Raw genomic sequence first — 25,695 nt, forward strand, 5'->3', positions numbered from 1 at the left:
GAAAACAAAGACATTGTAGGTTTCAAGCATCAGCTAAGGTTTAAATGTGATGTGTTGTTGTCATGGGTGTGTGTTCTGCTTGTTGTCTTCCCCGTCTCGTACAAACCTGCTTCCCCACCTGTGCCTCGTTTACCCTAATTACCCCATGCATTTAACCTCGTGTCTCATTCTTTCTGGTTGCCAGTTCGTTGTACTTTATTGTCACGTTCCAGCATTCCTTGTTTCCACGTCAACGACTCATAGCAAAACTAGACCCTTTTCTGATTATTGACCCTGCCTTTTTGCCTCACGTTTTTTCGATACTGTTGCCTTTTCGGATTGCCTGCCTGTGTACTGACCTCTGCCTGTTTATTAAACCTCTCTTTTTGAAACTGTCCATTTGAATTGGAGTCGTGCATTTTGGGTCCTGTCCTTTGTTCCGTTCATGACAGTTGTTTAAAAAAAATAAGTAAAGACTCTTCCAGGGGATCTACAAATAGTGTCAGAGGTGCTGCTTGTCCTTATAGATTTGAGGGACATTGGAGTGCCTACTTTTGCTGAAGATCTAGAGAATAACAATGATAATCACACATGCGCTGTGAAAGCACGGCCAAAAAGAGCATCAGAGAAAATAAGAGAGGACAGGGTGCACATGGGAATGTCAGTTGACGTCGGAGGTAGGAATGTTTGGGCTCTAGGCTTAGTGGAAAGGCGATTGTATAAGAGCAGCAAAGTGCTTCGAGGCTCAGGGGGAAACACAAATGCACTCAGTAAAAAAAAAAATACACTCCGATAAATAAAAGACACCAGATGAACAAAAGCAGGCAATTCGATCACAACTTAAGCAAAGTTTTTGTGCTCACCTTGACAGGATCCAAGGATTTCTTCAAATCCTGGCTGGCACACGCACTTCCCAATGGGAACCAGCCATTCTCCCTCAGTGCTGCAATGCATCCTGGGAGGCTCGTATAAAGGCAGAGAGTTGTTGATGCAGCGACCCACAACCTCCACCAGCTGTGAGGCCTCTGATGCGGGGATGGTATCAGAGAACTCGGCCAGGCTCTTCACAAGAAATGGGCAGCGTTTGTAGAAAACTCGGACCGAAACGAGAGCGATGCAGGCTCCCAAATCCTGAAAGGCCAAGAAGAAGCCCTTCCGAGTCAAAGGGCCTAAATCGCGGACTTCAGTGTTGAGCTTCATAACCCTATCCCCGAGGTCAAGCTCAGTGAAGCTCTCGTCAGCTGCTATGGTGTCAATTTTGATGTACTGGCTCTCCTTCAATGCCCTGTCTTCCTCCTCTGTTATCCCCTCCCCATCCCCCATATCGCCATCCTCCAGTTCGCCCCCATCCGTTTCATAGTAATACATGTTAAACGTCTCCTTGCAAGTTCCGACGCCACCAGGGAGGCTATTGCAGTCTCTCAGGGTGAACTTGAGCTCTATGTAGACCCGCTGAGCTCCTTCAGTCAGTATCCAGTTGGTGTGAAGCCAGTTGTTTTGGTTCTGCTCCATGACCCGACACACTTGGTAGGTGTGGATGGGGGCATAGTCTTCATCTACTTCCCCGATTTCTTCCCACTGTTGCAGGAAAAGAAGATAACAAATGAGTAAAAAACAAAGGTTCAAATCCATGGACACAGTTAATGGTACTAGCACAAGACCATTTTCACCAAGCTATACTGTAGTTTGGTTCACCACAGTGCAATTTGGAACTGTACACCATTATCTGTAAACAAAACATGTCTTTATCAATCAACAAAGTATTTTTTTAATCAGATGTTTATTCGACATTGAAATGGAAGTGACAACTGTCAAACAATGAACGGACAATTGTCAAGCTTTACCTTACCTATTTCTGCGGCCAATATGTCATCAAAAGGTGAAGAAAATAGAGAAAATATACTTATTTCGCTACCCTATAAATCCATCGCACAGCGCCCACATTAAAAAAAAAACAGTATGGTTTCATTCAGTGTGGTACGGAAGGCAATTTTTTTTAGCATTAAGATTAGGTCGGGGAAAAAAAAAACTAATAACTCTGCTAAGTAGACTTCAAATATAGGTAGACGCAAAATTTATGCCTCAAAGCTATGCCGGGACCACATAAAAGTTCTGCCTGGAACCAATGTTTGCACCGCCGGAACCAATGTTTCACACAGACATTTGTTGCAGATGGACACAATGTTGGGCCATTGATAAACTGCCAAAAATGAACGTCTGTAAGTGACTTTTAAGACACTGTTAGATGTGTAATGTACATATAACATGATTTATGAGTGAGCTGAATGGTAGTTAGCGTTTTTTTGGGGGGTGGCTAAAATGGTAATCGATAGCCCGCTAATGCTAATCACGATTGCTAACTGTTTAGCATTTAGCATTTTGCCGTCTCAAATTCTGTACACCCAATTTATACATATACAGTATATTATTATACATATTATTCATACACTCAGTACCAACATATGCAGTTTAAGGATTGAAGTCCAACCCTCATTAATGAGAATACAATGCATGTTAGTGGTAAAAAACTAAAATTAAATTAAAAAAATTGAAAGTAAGAGTTTGGGGGCGGGGGGCGATTATTATACGACTAATAATCAATAGGAGAATCGATTCTAAAAAGATTTGACAGCCCTAATTAAGATTGTACAGGGTGACAAATATCTGAACTGTATTCTTCCAGTCATTTCACTGGGATACTGGTCTCAGTAGTACAGGCTAGACATGCTGCTGTCTGTTGAGTGGACACAGAGGATTGTCTTTTAACGTGACGAACTCCAATAAATATGTCACATTTACCTTCTGTGCTTCATTACATGGCACGTTACTATTTTCATAGCTGTCACAATTTTAGTCATCCTGCTTACATACACTGCAGTGAAAACACGATCTTAACTTAGCGATCAGAAGCGTGCAATGTTAAACTTCACTAAAACTTGGCGGACTAATTCCGGACGAATGTTTCTGACTAAGAGGAAAATCATTCTAAAAGTACGACCAACACACTACACAACCATAGCCAAAATGTATTCTCACATTCTGTACTGGAAATACTTTAGTTTTCGATAGCTTTGAAAGGGGACAAACATGTTTTCCTTAGATATCATAGTGCTGTATGTGACTCATCAAATCTGACAAAAGTCCTAAAAAGAGGTTTGTCTAATCACAAAACCCCTGAGATGTGTTCAAATCAACAGTGTCGATGTTCCCTTCTAAGTTTGGTTCTGAAAATAGTAGTAGTAATAATAATTATGTGTATATATATATATATTAAATTGTACTTCATGAAAACAGTATAACTGAAGTCCCCACTATGTAACAGGTCTACAAAGCCTACCACATCCACTTCCATAGGGACCTTTTCTCTACTAGTCAACATTATCAATCAGTCTTCTTCAAAATGACTGTGTCACACCAAGAACTTTATTGATTTTAAATCATATCCAATCCAAGAAGTCTGAGATAGCCTTCTCTCCTCATATTCCAGTTAATCAAGAATAGCTGCACAAAGGCTCCATACCTTTATCGGTTATTTTGGTTAGGTAAATAATTAAATAATTATATTTATATTTTATTATTTTAAATAATAAATAATTATATTTAACCATTCAAGCATTCATCTGTGCTTGAAGATATTTGGTTAGGTAGTTAAATGAGTTCACATAATATACAGGTGACAAGAGTAAGAACCATGAAAATGTAGTTGAAATGAGTCACGGCAAAATCAGGTGTGAGGCTTACATAGGAAGAGGAAAGTCTAGGATATCAAAATAATCCTCATCCCTTCCACCTCATTTCCCCTCAGTGCAAAAGAGTCGAGTGAGTTATGAGTGTATATTTTTACCATAAACGGGGGGCGTTGGTCTTGTCAGCAAAAAAGGAATTAGTGTGAACTTGTAGATGAGCTCATCTGTGAATCTTCTGCCGAAAAGTTCGAGTCTAGCCATCCTTGAGTGTGTGTGCGCATTCATAGAGTTTGTATGCAAATTATTCCCGGTGTGTGCATGCGTTTGTCAGACAGTGGGATTAATTCCTTCTGCAGGTCTCCTGGGATGTGACTATTATCTGCATCGCTAGCACTCTCCCATGGCTAATACAGGCGCTTTATCATGTCACTGTAATATGGCCAGGGGGACCAGACTATGATCTGGTGTTATAGCTTAATAGCTCATATTAATCATCCTTTCTGCGGCTGCTGTACACAACCTTGTGCCTTTGTCTTTTTCTCCCTCCCCTGCATGTCTCTTCTTCTTCCACCTGATTACTTTTCATTCCTCCCCATCATCCTGTCTTTTGTTTAAATCATGGTCAATAACTTTTTTGAACCATTTCTGCATTGTACACTGTATTGTTTTATTTTCTTCCCTTTGTGTTGATATGCATGTGTGCATCTACCTGGGAATAAATGTGTTCAATGGGAATGCAATTATTAAGTGGGGATATTTCCAAACATTATGTTTCCATGCAGACTTCACTTTAAATATTTTCGCCAAAGCGTGCCGTCACAATTCACAAACATACGTGTATGTGTATGTATTGACTGATTGTGTGTTATCGCTACAGTTATGTTTCTCAGAGTGGAGCGTAGTCGGTCCCTGTGCAGCCATTAAGCTTCTTAATGGTTAGATCACACAGATCCTGCAGCCCTTCACTGAGCTTCTCACAGCTTAGCACACATACACAGACATTGACATAACTCCTACAACTCAGCAGCTCCACAATATTCATATATTGCTAATGTGATAGATCTACTTTGATGACCTAAGTTAATAAGTCATTGCAGACCAATTTCCCTCAACAGCACTACAAGAAATAACCGAAGAAAGACGATACTGCCATGAAAGCCTAAATTAAGAGTGTAATTAGTGAATTAGTATTATGCATTGAAGCATGAGGTGACCAGTGAGCATGGACTGAAGTATACATGCACACAGGGAGTCTTAATAAATGACTTATTATTGTCACATTGGTGATTAAATAAAACAATACAACAATATTATTTAAAATGTAAATAAAACCTGAACAGACATGTCATTAGGTACACTTTCACAATGTGACACAAGAGCCCAGCTGTTCCATTTTGATTAACACAGAGAGGTGTTAATTTATCAATATGTTCATTATAGTGGTTGTAGGTTCCTGTGGTATGGAACTATACTGCATCATAATGAATAATGTTTTCACTATTTCGTTTACCTTAATGTGATACAGAGCTTATAGGGAATATCATTAGGTTGTGAAGGCGTACCTAATAGTGAGTGTCCATTTTAATCAAAAAAGTCATTTTCTATTCATAATATGTAAATCTTATGGTCCAAATGGTACGTGTTAGTTAAATAAAGCATTACAATTTTACATTACGGGCAGCGGGTGAACAGTGGCCAAATGTTCAACTTGAGCTTAAGAGTGATCACATGCAAACTTAGGTAAAAAAATGGCTTGAATCAAAAGCTCAGAAAATTGAAGTAAAACACTTTCTCAGACTGCCAGATTTGTTCTTTGTCCAGGATGAGGATAAGACCTGGTAGAACAAGCAATTTGCACGCAACCTCACAGTGGTTCTTACATAGGATGACATTGCCAAGTCCTGGCCTGCCATGCATAGATTATATTGTTTCCCTGCTATATGCTTGTAGTTCATCATTTGTACTCCCGCTATATCACATTTGTTTAAAGCAATTTTTATAGGTTACTAAACTAAATACATGGCAAATAATAAACTGATCTGATCTGTAAGACTGCGATTGGCTGGCAACCAGTTCAGGGTGTACCCCGCCTCCTGCCCGATGACAGCTGGGATAGGCTCCAGCACGCCCGCGACCCTAGTGAGGATAAACGGCTCAGAAAATGGATGGATGGATGATCTGTAAGACTCAAACAAAAAGTTGTTTGAGAGGTGCTAGTTTACCTTCTGACTACTACTACACCTACCCTCCCCCTCAAAAAGAAATTAAAAAACGGCACTACCTACACTTCGTGTAGCGCTGTTTGTGAGCCCCTTCACACTCACGTCTCTCCATTCTTGTCAACATGTCTGTGATCTGTTTCTCTTTGTGGTGTGCGACAAAAAAAATATACAGCCAGGTGTGAGTTTAATTTTCCCTTAACGGATGATGAGTATAATAAAAAGTAAATAAATAAATAAAATAAACTGTATCAGCTTTCCTTTTGATGCACTTAAATGAACCCCTCTTAAAGGGCCAGCATCAGAACAAAAGCTTTATTTTCAGTTTCAGAAATATGCTGCAAAATAATCCACGTACATCACAGTGCTGCCCCAAAGCGGTGGGCAAATAATGACAAGGTTTGATCACTGGAGGTTCATCCGTTCAGCCTCTATGTCACCTCTACATCCTTCTCCACTTGCCGTCCTTATCACTTGCGTGCATACGCTCAAACGTCCCTGTAGGCATCCCTCCAGCTCCTCATTAGTATGTTTTGTGTGTTTGTTTTGCTGAGTATTATGTGCATGCGTGTTTGTGTCTGTGTTTGTCACATCAGTCAGCGGACCCCCGCGGCTGTGCTGAGTGCCCTCCTGGCACTGTGAAGCTGTCTCCAACTTATTATTACCGCCTATTACTGCTGACCGCCGTGACACTGTAATAGAACAGTCCTCCCTGCTCTTTATCCATGAAAGAAACACCACCAATACGTGTCCCCTATTATGGCTTTACTCACAGTCTAACACACAAAAATGCTGTTGGACCACAGACTCAGCCTTCTTCTCACCAATTTCTGCAAGTTTTCTTTTCAATCAGCCTGAAATAGGAATTCATTCACCCTCAATTTTTACAAACGTATTTCTTTCTTCAGCAAAAGTGCACCAACATTTTTGTCCATGTGAACATGCAAAATGGACTCATTAAAAAGGAAGAACTCCAAAAACAGATATGTAAAATAGGGTCATTAATCTACAACACATTTCAGCTTTCCCATTTAAAACTCCTCCGTTGTCCTCATTGTTCAGCTTTAGATCCAAGCTGGTAGGCTGCCATTGAGTATTGATGCCTAACCATCAGCCATTTTTGTGAATGTGTATGTGTGTGTTCAGCACTTTTGTCAGTCGTCTGCCCTTATCTCAGGCTTTTTATGCTGAATCATCAAGACAGCATGCCTGAATTTTTTTATTTAGGCGAGTGAATCAGTCAGTCATTGTGTTTTTCCTAGAAAGGCTTGTAGGGCAGATTTTGAGTGTGGAGGACGGGTAGCATAGGTGAACATTGGCCAAATCTTCAACTTGAGCTCAAGAGTGATCAAGAGTAATCACGCAAACTTAGGTAAAAAATGGTTTGAATCAAAAGATTGAAAAATTGAAGTTGAACACTCTCTCAGCCTGCCAGATATGTTCTTTGTCCAGGATGAAAACCTATCCCTGAACAGTTCATATAAACTTGCATGAGTGGCAATGTCTCTTCTGAACAGCAAGTGGTAAAAGTCTGTGTTTGTTCTACTAAAAGTGCAGTCATAAAGATTAAGGATAAGACCTGGTAGAACAAACAATTTGCACGCAACCTCACAGTGGTTCTTATATAGGATGACATTGCCAAGTACTGGCCTGGCATGCATATATTATATTGTTTCCCTGATATATGCTTGTAGTTCATCATTTGTACTCCTGCCATATCACATTTTTTAAAGCAATTTTGGTTTTTACTCCTGTAATGACCTCGGATGTGGAAAAGGAGTGCCACAGTCGCCAATGCATTTTTCGGCTGATTCAGCTGCCCAAACTCACAAACATCAAACACCAGCCCACCAGGACCCACCTTTTAAAGGCAAATGCATGTACACAGACCCAGTTTCCAATGTGTTTAAAAAGCGTGTTCTAATATGTTTATGTGTGTTCTGATATGTCTAAATGTGCTTAATGCATGTGGAAGGGGTAAAACTATTTAAAACAAAATGTTTTGATACTGTCTCCCTATATTGCAGATGATCACCTATTGCGGGCAGGTCTGGAACATATCTCTGGTGATAAACCACTGTATAACATTTTCAGTCATTTTTGCAGGAATTTGAAATCGAAATCATCCATCCGTGTCGGATACACAGAAAGGTTGTTCATATTCTAAGCACGCACCAAGCCCCATCAGATCTTGAAGTGTGAAAATAGTGAGAAGCTACAGTAGTCTGGTTTGAGAGTTGTTTGGTTCCCCTCCAATCTCATGCCAGCTGTCAGATGGCAATCAGTTGTCATGTGTGTATTCAGCTTCACTTTTTAATGTTTTCATCAGTCAGCCTTTGTCAACACTCTTGATGAGTCCAGTACATATGGTCCAGATGACAGATCAAAATGGGTCTGGAATTTGCTAGAATAACAACAAAAAATTGAGACAGGTGACATGGATGGAGCTGATGGAACATAATCCTTATTGTGACAACCATTCCTTTTATAGTGCCCTCTTTTTTATTTTTATTTTTTTTTGCATGAAGATGCCGGAGATAAAAGCCTTTACGAAATGGCATGCGAGCAGCAGCTCAGTTAATCTGCCATCACTATCGGACACAATATGGGAGACGAAATGGAGGAGGGATGGTCCCAATGGAAGAAAGAACAAAGTTAAGTGTTCTTGCCAGGACTTGCTTTGCGGTCTGGCTGTAACTGGCAAATCTGTCAGGCTTGACTTCCATCCAAAACCCCCAAATATCCACTTTGTGTTCATTTTGTCTTCCCTTTACAATGGTAGGGGAAATGCTGGTCTATCAGTCTGTTGGTGACCACATGAAACGTTTAATTACAAAGTAAATAGAAATACAGATTCTTAAAATTGTTCCACATGTTCCGAATCCAGACCCATCCGCAATATGTGAGCGTCCGAGATAGAAAATATTTATTTTGTTATAGTTTTACCAGGCGGCACGGTGGCCGACTGGTTAGAGCGTCAGCCTCACAGTTCTGAGGACCCGGGTTCAATCCCCGGCCCCGCCTGTGTGGAGTTTGCATGTTCTCCCCGTGCCTGCGTGGGTTTTCTCCGGGCACTCCGGTTTCCTCCCACATCCCAAAAACATGCATTAATTGGAGACTCTAAATTGCCCGTAGGTGTGCATGTGAGTGCAAATGGTTGTTTGTTTGTATGTGCCCTGCGATTGGCTAGCAACAGTCCAGGGTGTACCCCGCCTCCTGCCCGATGATAGCTGGGATAGGCTCCAGCACGCCCGCGACCCTATTGAGGAGAAGCGGCTCAGAAAATGGATGGATCGCAGGGCACATACAAACAAACCATTCGCACTCACATTCACACCTACGGGCAATTTAGAGTTGTCAATCAACCTACCATGCGTGTTTTTGGGATGTGGGAGGAAACCGGAGTGCCCGGAGAAAAACCCACGCAGGCACGGGGAGAACCTGCAAACTCCACACAGGGGGACCGGGGATTGAACCCCGCTCCTCAGAACTGTGAGGCAGACGCTCTAACCAGTCATCCACCGTCCCGTTCCTTTAAACATACTTAAACTTAATAAAACACAGTTTTAAACACATTGTAAATGTATTTGAACACAAAACAAAAAAACTAAAAAGGAAGCATAAAATAGAAAATACCGTACATGTAGTGTTTGCATATATGCATACTGTATATCTTAAAGAAACGGGGACTGGGAGAATTGTGTGTGTCGTCAGCGAGTTTGCATGTGCCTAAATGTACAGTATTTATGATACTGTACATGGAAGCAGATTTTATAACATCATGTTTTATGGAGAGTGTGCATTTGTTGCCAGAACTGTCCTTAAAAACATGTACAGTAGCTCCTCTATTCACTTTGTTTTGGAGACAATAGATAACACACTGCGGTAAAGAGGTTTGCTGGCCGCTGTTACTTTTGTTTTAATAAACTAAGTGTCATCAACTTGATTACTAAATATACACATACAACATTTAGTGATAGCTGTGAAAAGATTTATGTTTTGGGTGTCAAATTTGTATAACTGATTTGCTTTTATGAAATTTCGCTGAAAATAAAATAAAAAATTGTCATGTGGTTGACTTTGGACGGCAAATAATATAAAAGATATTTGGACTGGGTAGGCCTGTCCTTAAACGCACCTTCAATATGCTTTTTGTTCAAAGCAAACTGAAGCATTTGGTGGGGAGCACAGAAAGGAGAATAGGAAGGATGGTGAGATAAAAAGACAAGCAGATGGCAACAAGGACATGAGGAGAAACTGAAGGCAAACGATAGACAGAAGAAGCCAATGTAAAAGATACCAGAGTGGATGGAGGAGGAGGAAAATGAAACAAACCATCTGGAATATGAGCCCAAAAAAGCCCCCTCCTTAACATCTTATTTAGCCATAGAAGACTGCTGCTGCCAAGTCAGTGCATGTGTGTGTGTAAACTAATAGAGGGTGCTCCAGATTGAGCTCCATTGTAAACAGCTTCCACAATAAGAATTGTAATAGCAAACAACAGTAATTCCTGCTCCTGCCGCAAATCATTTTAACACGAGACAATATGTTACATGCAAAACAAATACCAGATTGCCATGAATGGTTTTTTTTTTTAAAAAAAAAGAAAAAACAGTTACTATGTGAGAATGTTATTAGGGAGTCTTTTTTTTTTTTTTTTTACCACCATCTCCTATGAATGCAGTTGGATAAAATCATGTAGCATAATCACACTCATCAATATGACTGTGGATATGTCTGCATTTTCAGCACATCTCCTGCATCTACATACAAAACAGCCTTAGAAGAGTTGTGATAAGAATAAAAAAAAAGAGGTGAGAAATCGCTAAGGTCAGCACGACTGATTCAACGTGTACACCTGAATATTTACAACCAGAAGTCTTTACCCTATGTGATACAATCGATGGGGATTAAATGAAGTTTCTGATATTGGAGATTATAGTTTCCCCAGGAAGCATAACACAATTGACTGCAAGATAACATTTCAACAATATGCCTATTATTGTGGTTTGTAGTACAACCAGTTTATCATCATGTTGAGGAGTTCTTAAAAATCCTGAACACATTTTAAACACCATTTATTTTTCATTTATTATTTTATGACTATTTTCCAACTTTCCTAAGACATTCTTTAATGAGCCCTTCTACTGGGAATACTACGGAGATGGAAATCCAATTCTTGGCCTGAGAATTAATTATTACATGGTGACTTTCGGTGGTTTATTCATGACTTCTATCGACCCTTATAATGAACTAGTAGTTCTTGGAAACTTGCATGACCTTTAACATTTCTAAAACAAATCCAGCTATTTTATTATATGTTGTAGCAGTCAGTCTTCACGGTAACTGTGTTTATTTATAGTGAATGAATAAACACTCACCCCATTTTTCGGGTATGCCACCCATCCAAGGTCTCCCATCACAGAGCGAGAATCCAGCAGGTTAACTGTAAAATTAAAATAGCAGTGAGTCAAAATAAAAGACACAAAGAAAGGTATAAAATATAGGTGATCTAACTACTCTATACATGTCTCCAGGTATAGCATCGGTTTTGTGTGACTGTCATTTGCTGACAGAATGCAAAGCAGCATTGCACGCATCAAATGGTGTTAGAAATGCCAATGTGATGACGTTAACATGACCAACAATTTACATACATGAAGGCGGCTAGAGAAGACTCAGCTCACACAGATCAAGTCTAAATCTCCCTCTGTCAACCTCTTTTTTTCAAAGCTGTCAAGCACAAGTAGCAGACCGTTGCACTCCTCCAAACCCGTCTCCTCCCCCTCATCTAGGACGGTCCATATAGCAAGTTCTGCCTCAGAACTACGATACATTTCTCCGGCGATAAATACTGGACGAATGCTCTCGTCTAAAATGAATATCAATGGATCAACAGGCATTGTGAGCACATCTCGAAGCACGTTTACTTGATGTGGTGTCCATCTTTTGCTTATGTACAGAAAATGTGAAGGTTAGAATATGGTAAGATGCATATTGCTTTCACATCGTGAATCTTGCTTTGAGTGGTCATCTTTGAATATGTTTTATAACAAATAAGTATTGCGATAAACCAGAAGAAAAAAGAAAAAAATCCCGAAGTGGTAGAATTACAATTTTGACCAACATTTTCTGGAACAAAGGTCTACTAAGTTTGCACACCAACCCGAGAGTTGAAATTGTCGGAATGCATGACATCACTATGTGACGTTTTTAACACTCTTGTGATAAGGCATAAACATACAGTGCAGTGCTCCAGAGTGCCCCTAAATGGTTGCATTTTGCCCCTAAAATGTGAGACAGTGCGAGTAAATTTTTCATTCACTTGCGCAGGTGCAACCAGTAAATTGTCAGATGTTTTAAAAAATATTATGAAATCTTTTTGGCTGCTGAAAAACCTCTGCAGCACACTTCAGTCTTTTGTTGGCGATAATGCACAAATGAACTGGTTTGACCAAAAAACTAATTCGATGAACTGCATATTCTGCTGACGACATCCACGGCATGCTGGGAACACGAAATGTGTGTTTATTACTGGCACTACTCATTTAAAACACGACACTTTGCGCAAACACAATGCCAATCTGAAACATAAAATTTAATAATAAAAGTGCAACTCCACTCCCAGTTGCATTGAGAAGACAAGAGGCTGCTAACCAGTGCCCTAAGTTATAAATGTTTTGATTGGCCGCATCGAAGTGTAACATGCACATGCTCAAGGTATGTTTTAAATGAAATTATGTTCAACCCTTTTAAACGACGACCGGTGGCACTGCGGCGCATGTGTATTTCAAATTACCGTAACTCCTTGCTACTTTGTGCAATTTTGATCATTCAACCTGCCCCTGAAGGCTGTGAAACTAATAAATATATCTATTACTATGGTGCCAAAAGGGTTAAACTCCACACAGTAACTCTTAAAGCTTTCTCTGTTGTGAATGTTTTGCAGTTCATGTAGGCAAACAGGAACCATAATGATTCAGCCTTTAGGTGTGATGATCGACTGGTGTTTTCTGTCTACACTCTACAGTAAATATTGAAATAGTAATAAATAATGGTACACAGTAGTCACATTTTATTTCCGTGAAAATGAGATCAAATGCTAATATTGACTTTGGAAGTCGATTTAAAGTGTGTGTATATATATATATATATATATATATATATATATATATATATTTTCTTTTTTTTTTTAATTTTTTAATTTATTTTTTTCAGGCAACATACTACACTTTTACTGCGGTTCACTGTGTATGGGGATTGTGTTGCAGCAGGAATAGCTTTTGCTTCTTCCTCACAAATGTTAGACCTGGCATTGTCATTGTCGACGACACATCACTGAAAAATAGTCAGTTTTGAACAAAAAAAGGTTTACATTTTGTGGGATTTTCTGTTGAATTCTTGTGAAATATTTTTCCTTAGAGCAGGTGCAAAATTCACGACTTGGCAAGTGAGAAATGGTTAGACTGCACAAAGGTAATATTCACATCGGATACCATACTGATAACATCTATTAACATGATTGAAAACAGGATGTGCTCACATATCACGCACTATAAAAGGAGCTTGAGTCATGTGGGCATGGTTCACCTGACTTTATCTCATCAGTGATAATGTTGAACTTGTTCCATGGTACACAGTGTACACTCAAACAATAAAAGTGAAAGTCTAATTTGAGGGATCTTTTGTTTTTCTGTTCATGTTTGTTCGTGACTGCAGTTTCCGTGCAGAAGGTATCTGCTTCTCATATTCGTTTAATTACTTGGGGGTTTTGGTATTTTTACAGTCTATCCACTTAAAGTGAAGGCTACGTCTTTATGTGCAACACAAAATATCCATAATAGAAACATAACCTGTTTTCATGGTAAATGAGAAAAAAAAGGTAATCACTTATTTTATTTGTACAGGAACTAATTGGCAAGGAAAAAGGTCTGCATGGGGGCTGGAGATTGGACTATTTTGTATTTATTTATGTATGTATAATCTCTATCCAACTATCTATCCAACTATCTGTCTATCTCGTGATATCACATCTGAATTAGTGGAAGAAGAGGGGTACACTCAAGACTGGTTGCCAATGGCAGTCTGCATACAGTATAAACTAGATGAAAAATCATTCACACAAGTGGACAATTTGGTGTTTAAAAAACCTAACATGCATGTTTTTGGAATGATGAAGGAATTTGGAGTGCCTGGACGAAACCCGCACAACCACCAGGAGAACATGCCAACACCACATAAAAAGGCCACAACAGCTCACTGTGCTGCTCCAAACAAAAACAATAACATTTTTACCAACCCAAAAAGATTTATTTAAAAAAACATGGCATTTTAGACATGCAAAAGAAAGAAGTTGTAATGAGATAACTTTAATCAAAATCTTTGAAAAAGTCTTTGTATGTGGGCAGTGTCAGTCTGAGGCAAACTTCTTCTGTTCCTGAAACGCTTTCTCCCTCCAACCCTTCCCCTACACAGTGCACGAGTCTTACCATCTCTACTGCTCTGCTGAGAATAATAAAAGATGTCCTTTGGCGGCGATTAGACAACTAATTAGGCCATAAAGAAGAGATAAGTGATGCTGAACTAGATCATATGGGATATGTGTCTGCCTGCTTTCACTCTACCTTCAACCATCTAACATGACAAGGATGTACTCGATGCATTATAAAGAGTCGTCACTTCTCAGTGACAGAGGGGCCTTCAAGTTTTCCAGTGATGTTATCTGTAGGATATTTTTCATACTCTGAGGAGTGCGTGGATTTTCAGTTTGGGGAGTCCTTTTGACTCTTCTAAAAAGGCAAGAGCAGTTGCACTAACAGGTGTGTAGCACTTCTGTGACCTCACTCGTTTTCGACATGGTCTCGGTGTCCCTTTTCTCTCCAAATTTGCGTTCGTGCACGGTCCTGTTAACTTGGATCGCTCCGGTATGATCTTAATGGCTTGTCTTCTCTAGTGCTTTACACACACAGCCACTTTATTCAACTCATTTGATAAAATATAGCAAAACTATTCTTCTCTTCATGTCAACACCATTAAGTATGATGGGTTTGGCCCTCACTAATGTGCACCCTTGCATACCGAAACCAACCTCATTAGTCAGATATTATTATTATTATTATTATTATTAGTAGTAGTAGTAGTAGTAGTAGTAGTAGTAGCAGCAGTAGTAGTAATGATAATAATAATAGTCTTCCCTCCAATGAGGCTCATCAGTGATGTTATTAAACTCAACGAGAAGTTTCCTCACTCCTGGAGCAAGTATTTAAATATTAAAAGATCCATTACGGTTGTTGGTATTCATAGTTTGTTCCTCCAATTAATCACAAGTCTCACAAACGAGAGAAAATTGCATTTGTCTACAGCTATTAGGTTGATGGCAATAAATTATACTGCAGAGCTCGATATGATGTAAAATGAAATCTTCAAAATTGTATGAAAATAATACAAACAGTTGTCTAATCTGGGATTAGGAATAATCCTGTTGTTCATTATCATAATATTTGTGGTTAATTGTATGAAATTGAAATCATCTAACATTCATAGAAATAAAGATATATTCCGCAGCTGCCAACTTAACAATTAATAATGCATTTCAGGGATTTCACTATTTGGCAGCACCCAGTAGTGGTCGCATGTACAGTAATTTAGACTCAACGAGTTTGTTGCATAAACAGGCCGTAGAAAAAAATCAAAACACAAAGTTAATAATGTTCTGTAGCAACAAGTGAGTCTTGTGGTCAGACATGGCGCTGCAGATTTGGGGCACTTTGGGCCTCAGCATTTAAAATCGATGTTCTACTATTTAATAGTGGCCTCTGTCAGTCATGGTCCCTTACAATAGACTCATCACCACTTTCCTAATCAAATGTATGCATTTGACAAATTCAAAGACTGACATCTTCAAATTAAAAAAAAGTGCATGGATGGAAAAGGTGAAGACACAACTGCTGCTCTCAATTCGGAATGCTTTACAGAGATGGAGTCCAACCTACGGCTCAGGGGCAATTTGCGGCTCAACATCCAATTTCTAGTGGCCCGCGGCATACACGAGCATCAACAATTGACACTACCCATGTCGTTTGGCTGCATTGTACTATCTACTTTCTACACAGGGTAGCAAGGCAAAGAAGAAAGAAGAAGAAATTGTTCTCATCTCTTACTTCCTTGTTTTCCACCAATCACACATCACTGCCTCAAAATCTTGATTGTTGCTCCACTTTCTGCTCTGTGTCAAGGTCATCTTAGTACAGATTGCTCTTGTTTGGGTTGGTACACAAATGGAATTCTGTTGCTGTTCAGTATAGGGGTGGGATTATTCTAGTGGGATACAGGTTCAAAAATTCTGAAAAATCCTTTACTATTTGCTTCAACGCTTAGCTGTTTTTTTTTAAACATATTTAATAAACTGTGGATATAAAAAGTCGACACACCCCTGTTCAAATGCCAGATGTTTGTGATATAAAGAAAAAAATAGACCAAGTTAAATAATTTCCCTAATTTTTTCCACCATTAATGTGACCTGTATCCTCACAGTACACATTTTCCCACAGGTGCTTGGGAGATTTTCTTACAGTCCGATGAAACCAAAGTTTCTGGCACTGGGGTCTGAGTTATGGTGGGAGGTATTATAAATTCCATACATCCCCATTCACTGTATAAGATGGTGTGTACACTTGTGCAACTTGATCTCTATTGTTTATTTTTACTTCCCTTCTCAATCAGATTTTTTATTTTTTTAGTTGAGTTGTGCAGTCTACAGTTTGTATTGTTGGTGGAAATAGTTTTGAAATGATTAATCTTGGTCTCATTTTGTATATCACAAAATGTGGCATTTGAACAGTAGTGTGGAGACTTTTTTATATTCACTGTATATAAAAACAAGACAATTGCTTTGCATATCTTTAGCTATACTGGTGAAGTGTTAAAGTAAATAAACTAAAGGTGAAGAATGTCAGTGTGGTCCTTGCAACCTTTCATTTTTCTGCACATGGCACTTGGGAGAGAAAGTTTGCTGCTTTACAGATTTCTTGAATCTTAAACCTGGCAAAATTCCCCCAAATAATTTTACCTCTAGTTTAACGGAGGGAAAAAAAGTATATACCTAACTTTATGAGTTCAAGCCATACTATTCTTGACTTGTTCCCCTTACACTCATATAGTGGCTGTTTCAGGCTTTGGCAGTATCTATGACAGGATATAAACCCAGACTATTGTGCCTACTAATGATGTAGTAGGTGTATTCTAACATTATAAATGAAGGATGCTGTGTCCAAAAAAAAAAGAAAAACACCAGGCGCAATCCATTCCGCAGCCACACAATGGACAAACACTTCAGTGCACCCAAACTTTGTCCAAATAAATCATGTGAAGAATAAGCAGGCTGAAGAATGTGTTCTCTCTTTCCCGGGATAATGTCAACTAATAGCCCTCGACTATAGCCTTCATCTCATACTATTAGAATTCTGCACAGTGTGCAGACAATAGCGTGGGAACAAAACCTGACACTCTGTTCCATGCTGTATTGACATCACCCCTTTAGCTGTCCAATGTTACAGGTGAATGTGACGTGTTAAGACTTATGTCATCATGTTTGCACAAGCTGATGAAATGACAGTAACAATTTATTGGATTTTCTTTATGGAACAAGATAAGAAATATTGCTGACGATTCGAATTTTTACTATGACATAAATCACAAAAACAATGTCTACTACGATGAAAAAGAGAAAACCGAGATATTAAATTATATATATTTTTTATTATTAAAAAAAATATTTTTTTAAGTCATATATTCGATAAAAATGAATGTCAGAATGAGGCGGAGAGACGTGCGCGGTGGTCCCCTCACTACTTGTCAGTCTAAGTCAAGTCCAAAAGGTGATGCTGAGGAACACAGCAGTGACGTGAGCCGCGAGTGGGCTTACCTTCATTTGCGGGGATGCACCACGCCACACTCCAAACCCACGTCCACGCCAGCAGCCCCGCGCCACAACTCCTCCAGCGCGCTTTCATGGCGCATCCAAAAAAAAAAAAAAAAAAAAAAAAACAGAAGAAGGCAAAGAAAACAAAACAGCGGATCTGAATGTGAGTTGGTGCCTAAAGAGCGGCAGGTTCTCTCAGCATTGGCGTGGTGGAAGCATGCGTGGGTTAGAGCTCATGTTCTGCGGCGCGGAGCTGAAAGCCAACTGTGCGCTCACCAGCCGGAGAGACGGGCGGCCCGCCGGAGGGGGGCGGGGTTAAGATCCAAACCTCTCCAATCACGGAGCGTCCGCAGGTAAACCCCACTGCAGGAAACCTCTTTTGTGCAAATGACACGAAATTACTCCCTATCATGACATTACTTGCACAAGCGAGGACATTCGAATGGACGTGACGCACACAAATTGGCTGGTTGTGCAGTTTCCTGTTAGATCATTCGATGTAATATGGATGCGTGATACCATTAGGCATATTGTACTAAAATACAAATAAAAATCTGCCTCTACAAAGATATTGTGATCTGTTTCACTTGACCAAGTCAGACAATTATCTATTTAACAAAATATTTATTATTGTGGTTGTCGTGTAGAACTGCACTACATCATATTGAGCTGTGTGTTTAATATTGTGTGAATATTGTGTATCGTTATGCACTAATTAATCTAAATAAGGAAACAATTGAATAATTTTGTTCCACAGCCAGACTGTCATCATAAAACATGTATTGACTATAAAAGACACACAGGTGGACAAATAGCGATAGATAGATAGATAGATAGATAGATAGATAGATAGATAGATAGATAGATAGATAGATAGATAGATAGATAGACAGACAGACAGACAGACAGTGAGGACATGCAACAACTAACCAATAGGACAAAATGAGAGAGGACAGAAAAGGGGAGGGCAGGACAGAATGTGGGAAATGTGCAAGGCAGTGCTACTCATAGGTGGTGCAGTAGGATGCTTTTATTGTGTCTAAACCTGTAAGAACCTGTGAATTGATATCTTATTATTAGTCGTCCCAGCACAAGCAATTAAAGGCTATAGTGTGTCTCTGGGACTTATTAGCGAATGAACACCATATCACATGCATGTTATTCAACTGGTGTACAGAGTTGCTGTGCCGGCACACTGGGGAAGGATGGGCCTAGCCCCCTCCACCCGCAAGTGGGGGCCAAGCCCGTTAGCCCATCCCGCCGGGGTCCCAGCCAGGGGATGCCACCCACTCCTCAGGACCCAGGGCGGTCCCCCCAGCCCAACCGAAGCACCCCAACTGAATAGATAAACTTAGCCAACATAAAAAAAATTGTGAATAATTGTGCGGTGTTTGGCTGCAACAATACACGTATTGGGGAGTATTTCACTGTTCACCGGCACCAGTTTTGAAGACTGAACATGTGTCAAGTAAAAAATGGCGATTCGGAAGCATAGAGTTAGAGATGTTTAAAGTTGTTCATGACAGCCACTTTGTCATTTGGTTGTATTTTTTCCACTGCGTCCAACGTTTCTCTGTACTCTCAACTTCATAGACCTCATCTTGAGACAACTAAGGAGGCTGGAAAATTATAGAACATAGCCGATATTAACTGATTAGGGTAATACAGAAAAAACACACACGCAAACAAATATAAGTCGGTCTACTAATCTTTCCGTTCAAACCTATCTTATCCTCCCAATTTGGACCACCAATGTGGCGGATAAACAAATAACAACAACTATCCATAGGCAATGTTTTAAGAAACATTTTGACATTCTTAACTGGCTTTTACTGGTATTAATACATTAAAACAGTTAAACACTCTTTAAATACTTCAGCTCTTACCTTAAACTGAGGCTGTAATGAGAGTGTTGTCAAATCAATCTCACTGCCTGTTTGCCTCCATAGCTAGACAGGCAAATATATATTACCTTGATAGTTAGAGAGTGATAGTAGAAAGTGTCATGAAGAAACACACCACTTTCTCTTTTGCCCCCTTTATTTTAGCACTTTTACTGCATTTTGTTGCATTTTCCATTGTGTCATTGTTGTCGTTTTTTTCCAGACACCCTCAGACGACAGCTAATTGAGGTGCGAATCTGCGGTGTAAGCTTCAGGAATCGTGACTTACTGACAAGTGTTACTGCACTCCTACACTGATGTCTGTTGTTAACTACAAAGTATTCCTTTTTTAAATATCTTTTATGCCCTTCATCGATAGTGTGACAGAGATACAGTACATATGAGTGAATAAACATCTTATCAGAAAACTCTAACCGGCACAAGAAAATCTGAATATTGCAAGAATAATGTATGTTTTTTAAATTCTTTGTAAATTAATGTAAGTAGGCGTTTTCTATTGTCTTCTAGTCTACTGTACAGCACATTACTTAATTTTTGCCCTTCTGGTTCCCAGTCTCAGCCCAATAAAGAAATAAATATATATATATACACAGTATATTATTACAAGGATCCTTTCTGCAAGTCTCTGTCATATAATTTATTGATTTGCTGTTACACATGTTGTAAATGCTATATTATGGTTCAGTGCAGTACGACCACTGCAAAAAACAAACAAAAACAAAAAAATACTAATCCTACAATAATTTACACATGTTGAATGAATGTAATATATCTAATAATGCATTAGCCTCTTAGAAATGTGTCAATCGAAACGGAGCATTATCAGGTTTGCAAGCACATTTCCCCCATATAGCTATTACAGTAAATCATTTGCTACTGTGGTCCCTAAATGTGGTTTAATATGTGCATTGACCGTGTGTTTATTGAATGACAATAAATCAAGTTCTAAAAAAAAAAAAGTCAGTCATAGGCACAACATTTACACACAAAAGAACCAATTAAATAGAAAGGACTTATTTTCTACTAGTTTCCATGGTCTCTCGGTGTCTCATTATCTTTTGCATGCCAAACTTTATTTTCTCTGTACACTTACCCCCAAGAATATTCTTACACTGGCCTCTACCTCATCTTCACACTGCAGCTTTCACTGTCTCTCAAGTCTCAAAAAAGCTGCAATGAAATCAAAATAAGTATTCTTGGTCGAGACCACCGCAGATGTGGAACACAACTGTAAAATCCCTGTCCGTAAGATCATAAAAACAATCTCCTGATTATTTTTGTTTTGTTTAAACCCTCATTTTTCACGATTCAAGTTTTCCATCTGTCACTATGGTTATTTTTTCAGATTTTATTCCTGTTATCAAAAATAGTGCAAAGGGCTGTACACCTACTGTAAAAAAATGTGAGATACTACATTCCACCCATGACACTCCTTGTGCATTCTGAACATTCTAACATTTCTGAGAAAGAAATAGAACCTTAAACTTTTCTTGCATCTCACAGCAAAAGATGAGCATTGTAGGTGCCTTACCAGGATGTTGACTATGTTTGTGTGTGTATTTGTGTACTGTAGGTGTGCGTGTGTGCGTGCACGCATGTGACAGCGGGTGTGGAGGAGGTTGTGGGATGCCAAAAAGTGTGGTTTTCTGGAGGTGTTGCTGCTTAATTCTCCACAATGTTTGTGAAGAAGAATGCCAGAAAAAACAACTTCAACTCTCAAAAACACACTCTGTATTTTTCTTTTTGGCATTTGGTGCGTGGTGTGTCAATAGAATCATAGAAGGGGAAGAAGTTAATTTAATTATTCATTTTGTTATTATCGCAACCTCAGTAGCTAAAGAGACCTTTGGTCAAATTATTCTGTTGCGGTAATTTCTCACTTACACAAGATGACATTTGGAAGAAGTAAGCACAAGACAATTGAGAGAACACATGGGAACATGGGAAATATTCAATATATGATACCAGCAGAGATGAACATCCTCCAGCAGTACACTCCCTGAGCAACTCAACCCAACCCCAAAAATTTCCTGATCTCTACCCGAAGTCTTATTTCAGAGATCGTTGTGGCAACCTCCTGAACAATCAGACATTAACAGTATGAAGCGTGGAAAAAAAGCAACATGTACACTGTGTGAAAACTATTACCTGAGGTGACCTGTGCAACAGAAATGATTGTCTGGACAGACAGACTTGCAAGTGAAAACCCTAGTGGAGGACTGTGTAAGCTGCCTCCAAAAAAACAGACACTACAATGGAGGATTTCGCACAGTGCTATTGTAACAAAGGCATTTTTTATCGGCGATTTTGTCTATTTTGTGATTTGCATGAACATGTTTTCCATGTTTTTGAGGTGTGAGTGACTAAAATATGTCTTTGCTATGCTTATGATTATGAATGTTTTTAACCTCTTTGGTGCCACTTTCTCTGGCCATATTTTTATTTATGGAGCCAAATACAAGAAGTAAGACAAATACATTTTAAGGTCTTAAATTTTGGAAGTTTAATGTGAAGGCAAGGTGGAAACTGGAGTTTTGCTTCCACAAGACCACACCGAACTTGAATATTTTTGTGAGTTTTTATGCAATGCGTCCCAACAGAATGAGCTGAAGTTCAGCACCATTCTTAGCTGAGTTTGCTTGTCCTGGTCATTTTTTGCAATCTATTTTAGTTACGTTTCTTTTCATGATGAGTTTTTCTTAATATAAAATGAATTCTTCATCATATCTTCTTTTTCCTCCTCCTACTCCTCCTCCATCATTATTGATGTTCACTGACATATGGTCACTTTAGCCATGTTGTGCTATGTGTTAATGAAATCTATTTCCAGATGTACGGTCACCATGATGGTCATCACATGTCTCAGCTATAACGAAAACACACATATACAAGAACCCAAGAAAAAGCCGGGGTGAGGTATTAGGTTTAGGGATTACTAAACAAAGCCTTTAAAGCAACCTGAAATATGTTTGTGTGCTACTGATTACAGCGCATTCATTGTGCAAAATCGTACTGAATTCTCATGAGAACATGCTCAAAGGAAAACACTAAACTGAAAAGCAAGTACAAAATGCAAGACGTGTGCCTATGTTTTTTTATGATTAAAATAATGAACCAAAAACCTAGGCTGAGCTGCAATGCAAGCATCTGAGGAAACAATTTTTTAAGCCTTTATTTAGTGGCAAAACAGCAACGTGATGGCAAAGAAGGCTATGCCCTTCAACATGTGAACCATTTTTCACAGTTCTTGGGAGGTGTTCAGCAACTGGCTTGATTCCAGGTTGCAGCAGTGTTTTATTTCCAAATGCAGTGATTGGGTGCAGTGAGAGGTGATTGTACATTGTGGGCGCAACGGTCTACTGTTGTTTTGTACCAGACCACTCATGTGGGACACTGAGGGGAGGGAATGAGGAAGGAAGGTCAATTGGGACACAAACTAAACGGACAAGTGGCCACAACATTATGGCCACGTGCAAAATGTAACGAGACCCAATACAAGAGGTACAGTGGGTCCGAAAAGTATTCAGACTCCCTTAAATTTTTCACTCTTTTTTATATTGCAGCCATTTGCTAAAATCATTTAAGTCATTTTTTTCTACATTAATGTACCTACAGCACCCCATATTGACAGAAAAAAAACTGAATTATTGAAATTTTTGCAGATTTATTAAAAAAAGAAAAACTGAAATATCACACAGCCATAAGTATTCAGACCCTTTGTTCAGTATTTAGTAGAAGCACCAGTTTGAGCTAATATAGCCAGTAGTCTTTTTGGGAATGATGCAACAAGTTTTTCACACCTGGATTTTGGGGATCATCTGCCATTCCTCCTTGCAGATCCTCTCCAGTTCTGTCAGGTTGGATGGTGAACGTTGCTGGGCAGCCATTTTTAGGTCTTTCCAGAGATGCTCAATTGGGTTTAAGTCAGGGCTCTGTCTGGGCCATTCAAAAACAGTCACTGAGTTGTTCTGAAGCCACTCCTTCGGTATTGTAGCTGTGTGCTTAGGGTCATTGTCTTTTTTTAAGGTGAACCTTCGGTCCAGTCTGAGTTTCTGAGCACTCTGGAGAAGGTTTTCATCCAAGATATCCCTGTACTTGGTCGCTTTCATATTTTCTTCGATTGCAACCAGTCTCCCTGTCCCTGCAGCTGAAAAACATCCCCACAGCATGATGCTGCCACCACCATGCTTCACTGTTGGGACTGTATTGGACAGTGCCTGGTTTTCTCCACACATACCACTGAGAATTAAGGCCAAAAAGCATGGGGTTTAGCAAACCCCATGCAGGCTTTCATGTATCTTGCACCGAGGAGAGGCTTCCGTTGAGCTTCTCTTCAATAAAGCCCCGACTGGTGGAGGGCTGTGGTGACGGTCTACTTTCTAGAACTTTCTCCCATCTCCCGACTCCATCTCTGGAGCTTAGCCACACTGATCTTTGGGTTTTTCTTTACCTCTCTCACCAAGGTTCTTCTCCCCCAATTGGGCAGTTTGGCCAGACAGCCAGCTCTAGGAAGGGTTCTGATCATCCCAAACGTCTTCCATTTCAGGATTATATAGGCCACTGTGCTCTTAGGAACCTTAAGTGCAGCATACATTTCTTTGTATTCTTGGCCAGATCTGTGTCTTGCCACAATTCTGTCTCTGAGCTCTTCAGGCAGTTCCTTCGACCTCATGATTCTCATTTGCTCTGAAATGCACTGTGAGCTGTAGACAGGGGTGTGGCTTTCCTAATCAAGTCCAATCCGTATACTCAAACACAGCTGGACTCGAATGACGGCGTAGAACCATCTTAAGGATGATCAGAAGAAATGGACTGCACCCGAGTTTAATATACGAGTGTCACAGCAAAGGATCTGAATACTTGTGGCTGTGTGATATTTCAGTTTTTCTTTTTTAATAAATCAGCAAACATTTCAACAATTACGTTTTTTTCTGTCAATATGTGTACATTAATGAGGAAACAAATGAACTTAAATTATTTTAACAAATGGCTGCAATATAACAAAGAGTGAAAAATGTAAGGGGTTGTTAGCTGTCATCTTAGTCTCATAATGTCAAAATATCAACAGTATGATGAAGAGCGCTGTTTAGAATATCAATTCTAATTGAACTAGGAAATGCAATTGTCGATCCGTGGATCAAGCATAAGTGAATTTTGCCATTCAGCTCCTTGTTAGAGACTTGCAAGTTGCAAAACGATTGAACAGTTGGACATGTGCATTCAAAAGTTCAGAGAAGGTCAAATTAAGTTCACCTGTAAAAGTTCAACTGTATTTTAGGTTCCCTAAACTATTGTTGGTGGTTTATGATCTTGGTTGGATCGAGAAAGAGTAAACACATACCTCCAACAAGACCATGCACATGTTCTGTAAAACTAACGCACGCTACCACATGACACTCTTTATAAGCAGCTTTACAGGCTTGACCACCTGGTCTCTTGTGTAGAAAATGCTGATTACACATTTCTCTAAGAGCTGCAGCACAACTTGCAGTAATCACAGGATGTTCTTTCGCGTGGGGGCTCCAGAATCAGCAGCGAAAACTTCAGTGACTCGCTGAAGTTAATCATAAATCAAATGTAAATCATGTGTACCTCGGTTGAGTTTGAATGGATTGTCTCAATTGAATTTGTAATCACACGATTACCTTACCTGATAATGATGATAGGCTACTGCGTGAGCAGCTGCACAACAAACCTGCCCAATTCAGAATATTTAAATGAAATATTAAAATTAGCAGGCAGCATGATTACCTCGTGGTGGGCAAGTTTGCCTTACAATTCTGAGGTTTGGGGTTTGATCTGGGCTCTGGTCCTCCTGTGAGAAATTTAGATGTTTTTTTCAGCAGTCAAAGCACATCACCCAACATGGGTCTCGAAACCACAACCCTGAGATTAAGAGTATCCATGCTCTACCAACTGAGCTAGCCGGGTACTACAGCCAATATATTGTTCATGCTGGTTCCCCAGAGACCGGAAAGAGTGTACCC

At 39.5% G+C, this 25,695-nt stretch overlaps 1 protein-coding gene across 3 annotated transcripts in view; it reads right to left on the reverse strand.

Moving 5' to 3' along the window:
* The window catches only part of LOC133413298 (ephrin type-A receptor 5), a 93,977-nt gene that overhangs the window by 56,399 nt on the left and 11,883 nt on the right, over positions 1-25,695 (reverse strand). For 2 of the 3 annotated variants that reach the window (XM_061697454.1, XM_061697452.1), the window contains exons 1-3: positions 17,808-18,042; positions 11,266-11,330; positions 843-1,557 (exon numbers count right to left, since the gene is read on the reverse strand). In XM_061697454.1, coding sequence (XP_061553438.1) covers positions 843-1,557; positions 11,266-11,330; positions 17,808-17,895 — 868 coding nt within the window. In that variant the 5' untranslated portion in view covers positions 17,896-18,042. Of the gene's footprint in view, positions 1-842; positions 1,558-11,265; positions 11,331-17,807; positions 18,043-25,695 lie in introns of those variants that run through there. The other variant, XM_061697453.1, reaches the window with a different exon arrangement.

This window comes from Phycodurus eques, chromosome 15 (genome assembly GCF_024500275.1).
Source record: "Phycodurus eques isolate BA_2022a chromosome 15, UOR_Pequ_1.1, whole genome shotgun sequence".
NCBI lineage: Eukaryota > Metazoa > Chordata > Actinopteri > Syngnathiformes > Syngnathidae > Phycodurus > Phycodurus eques.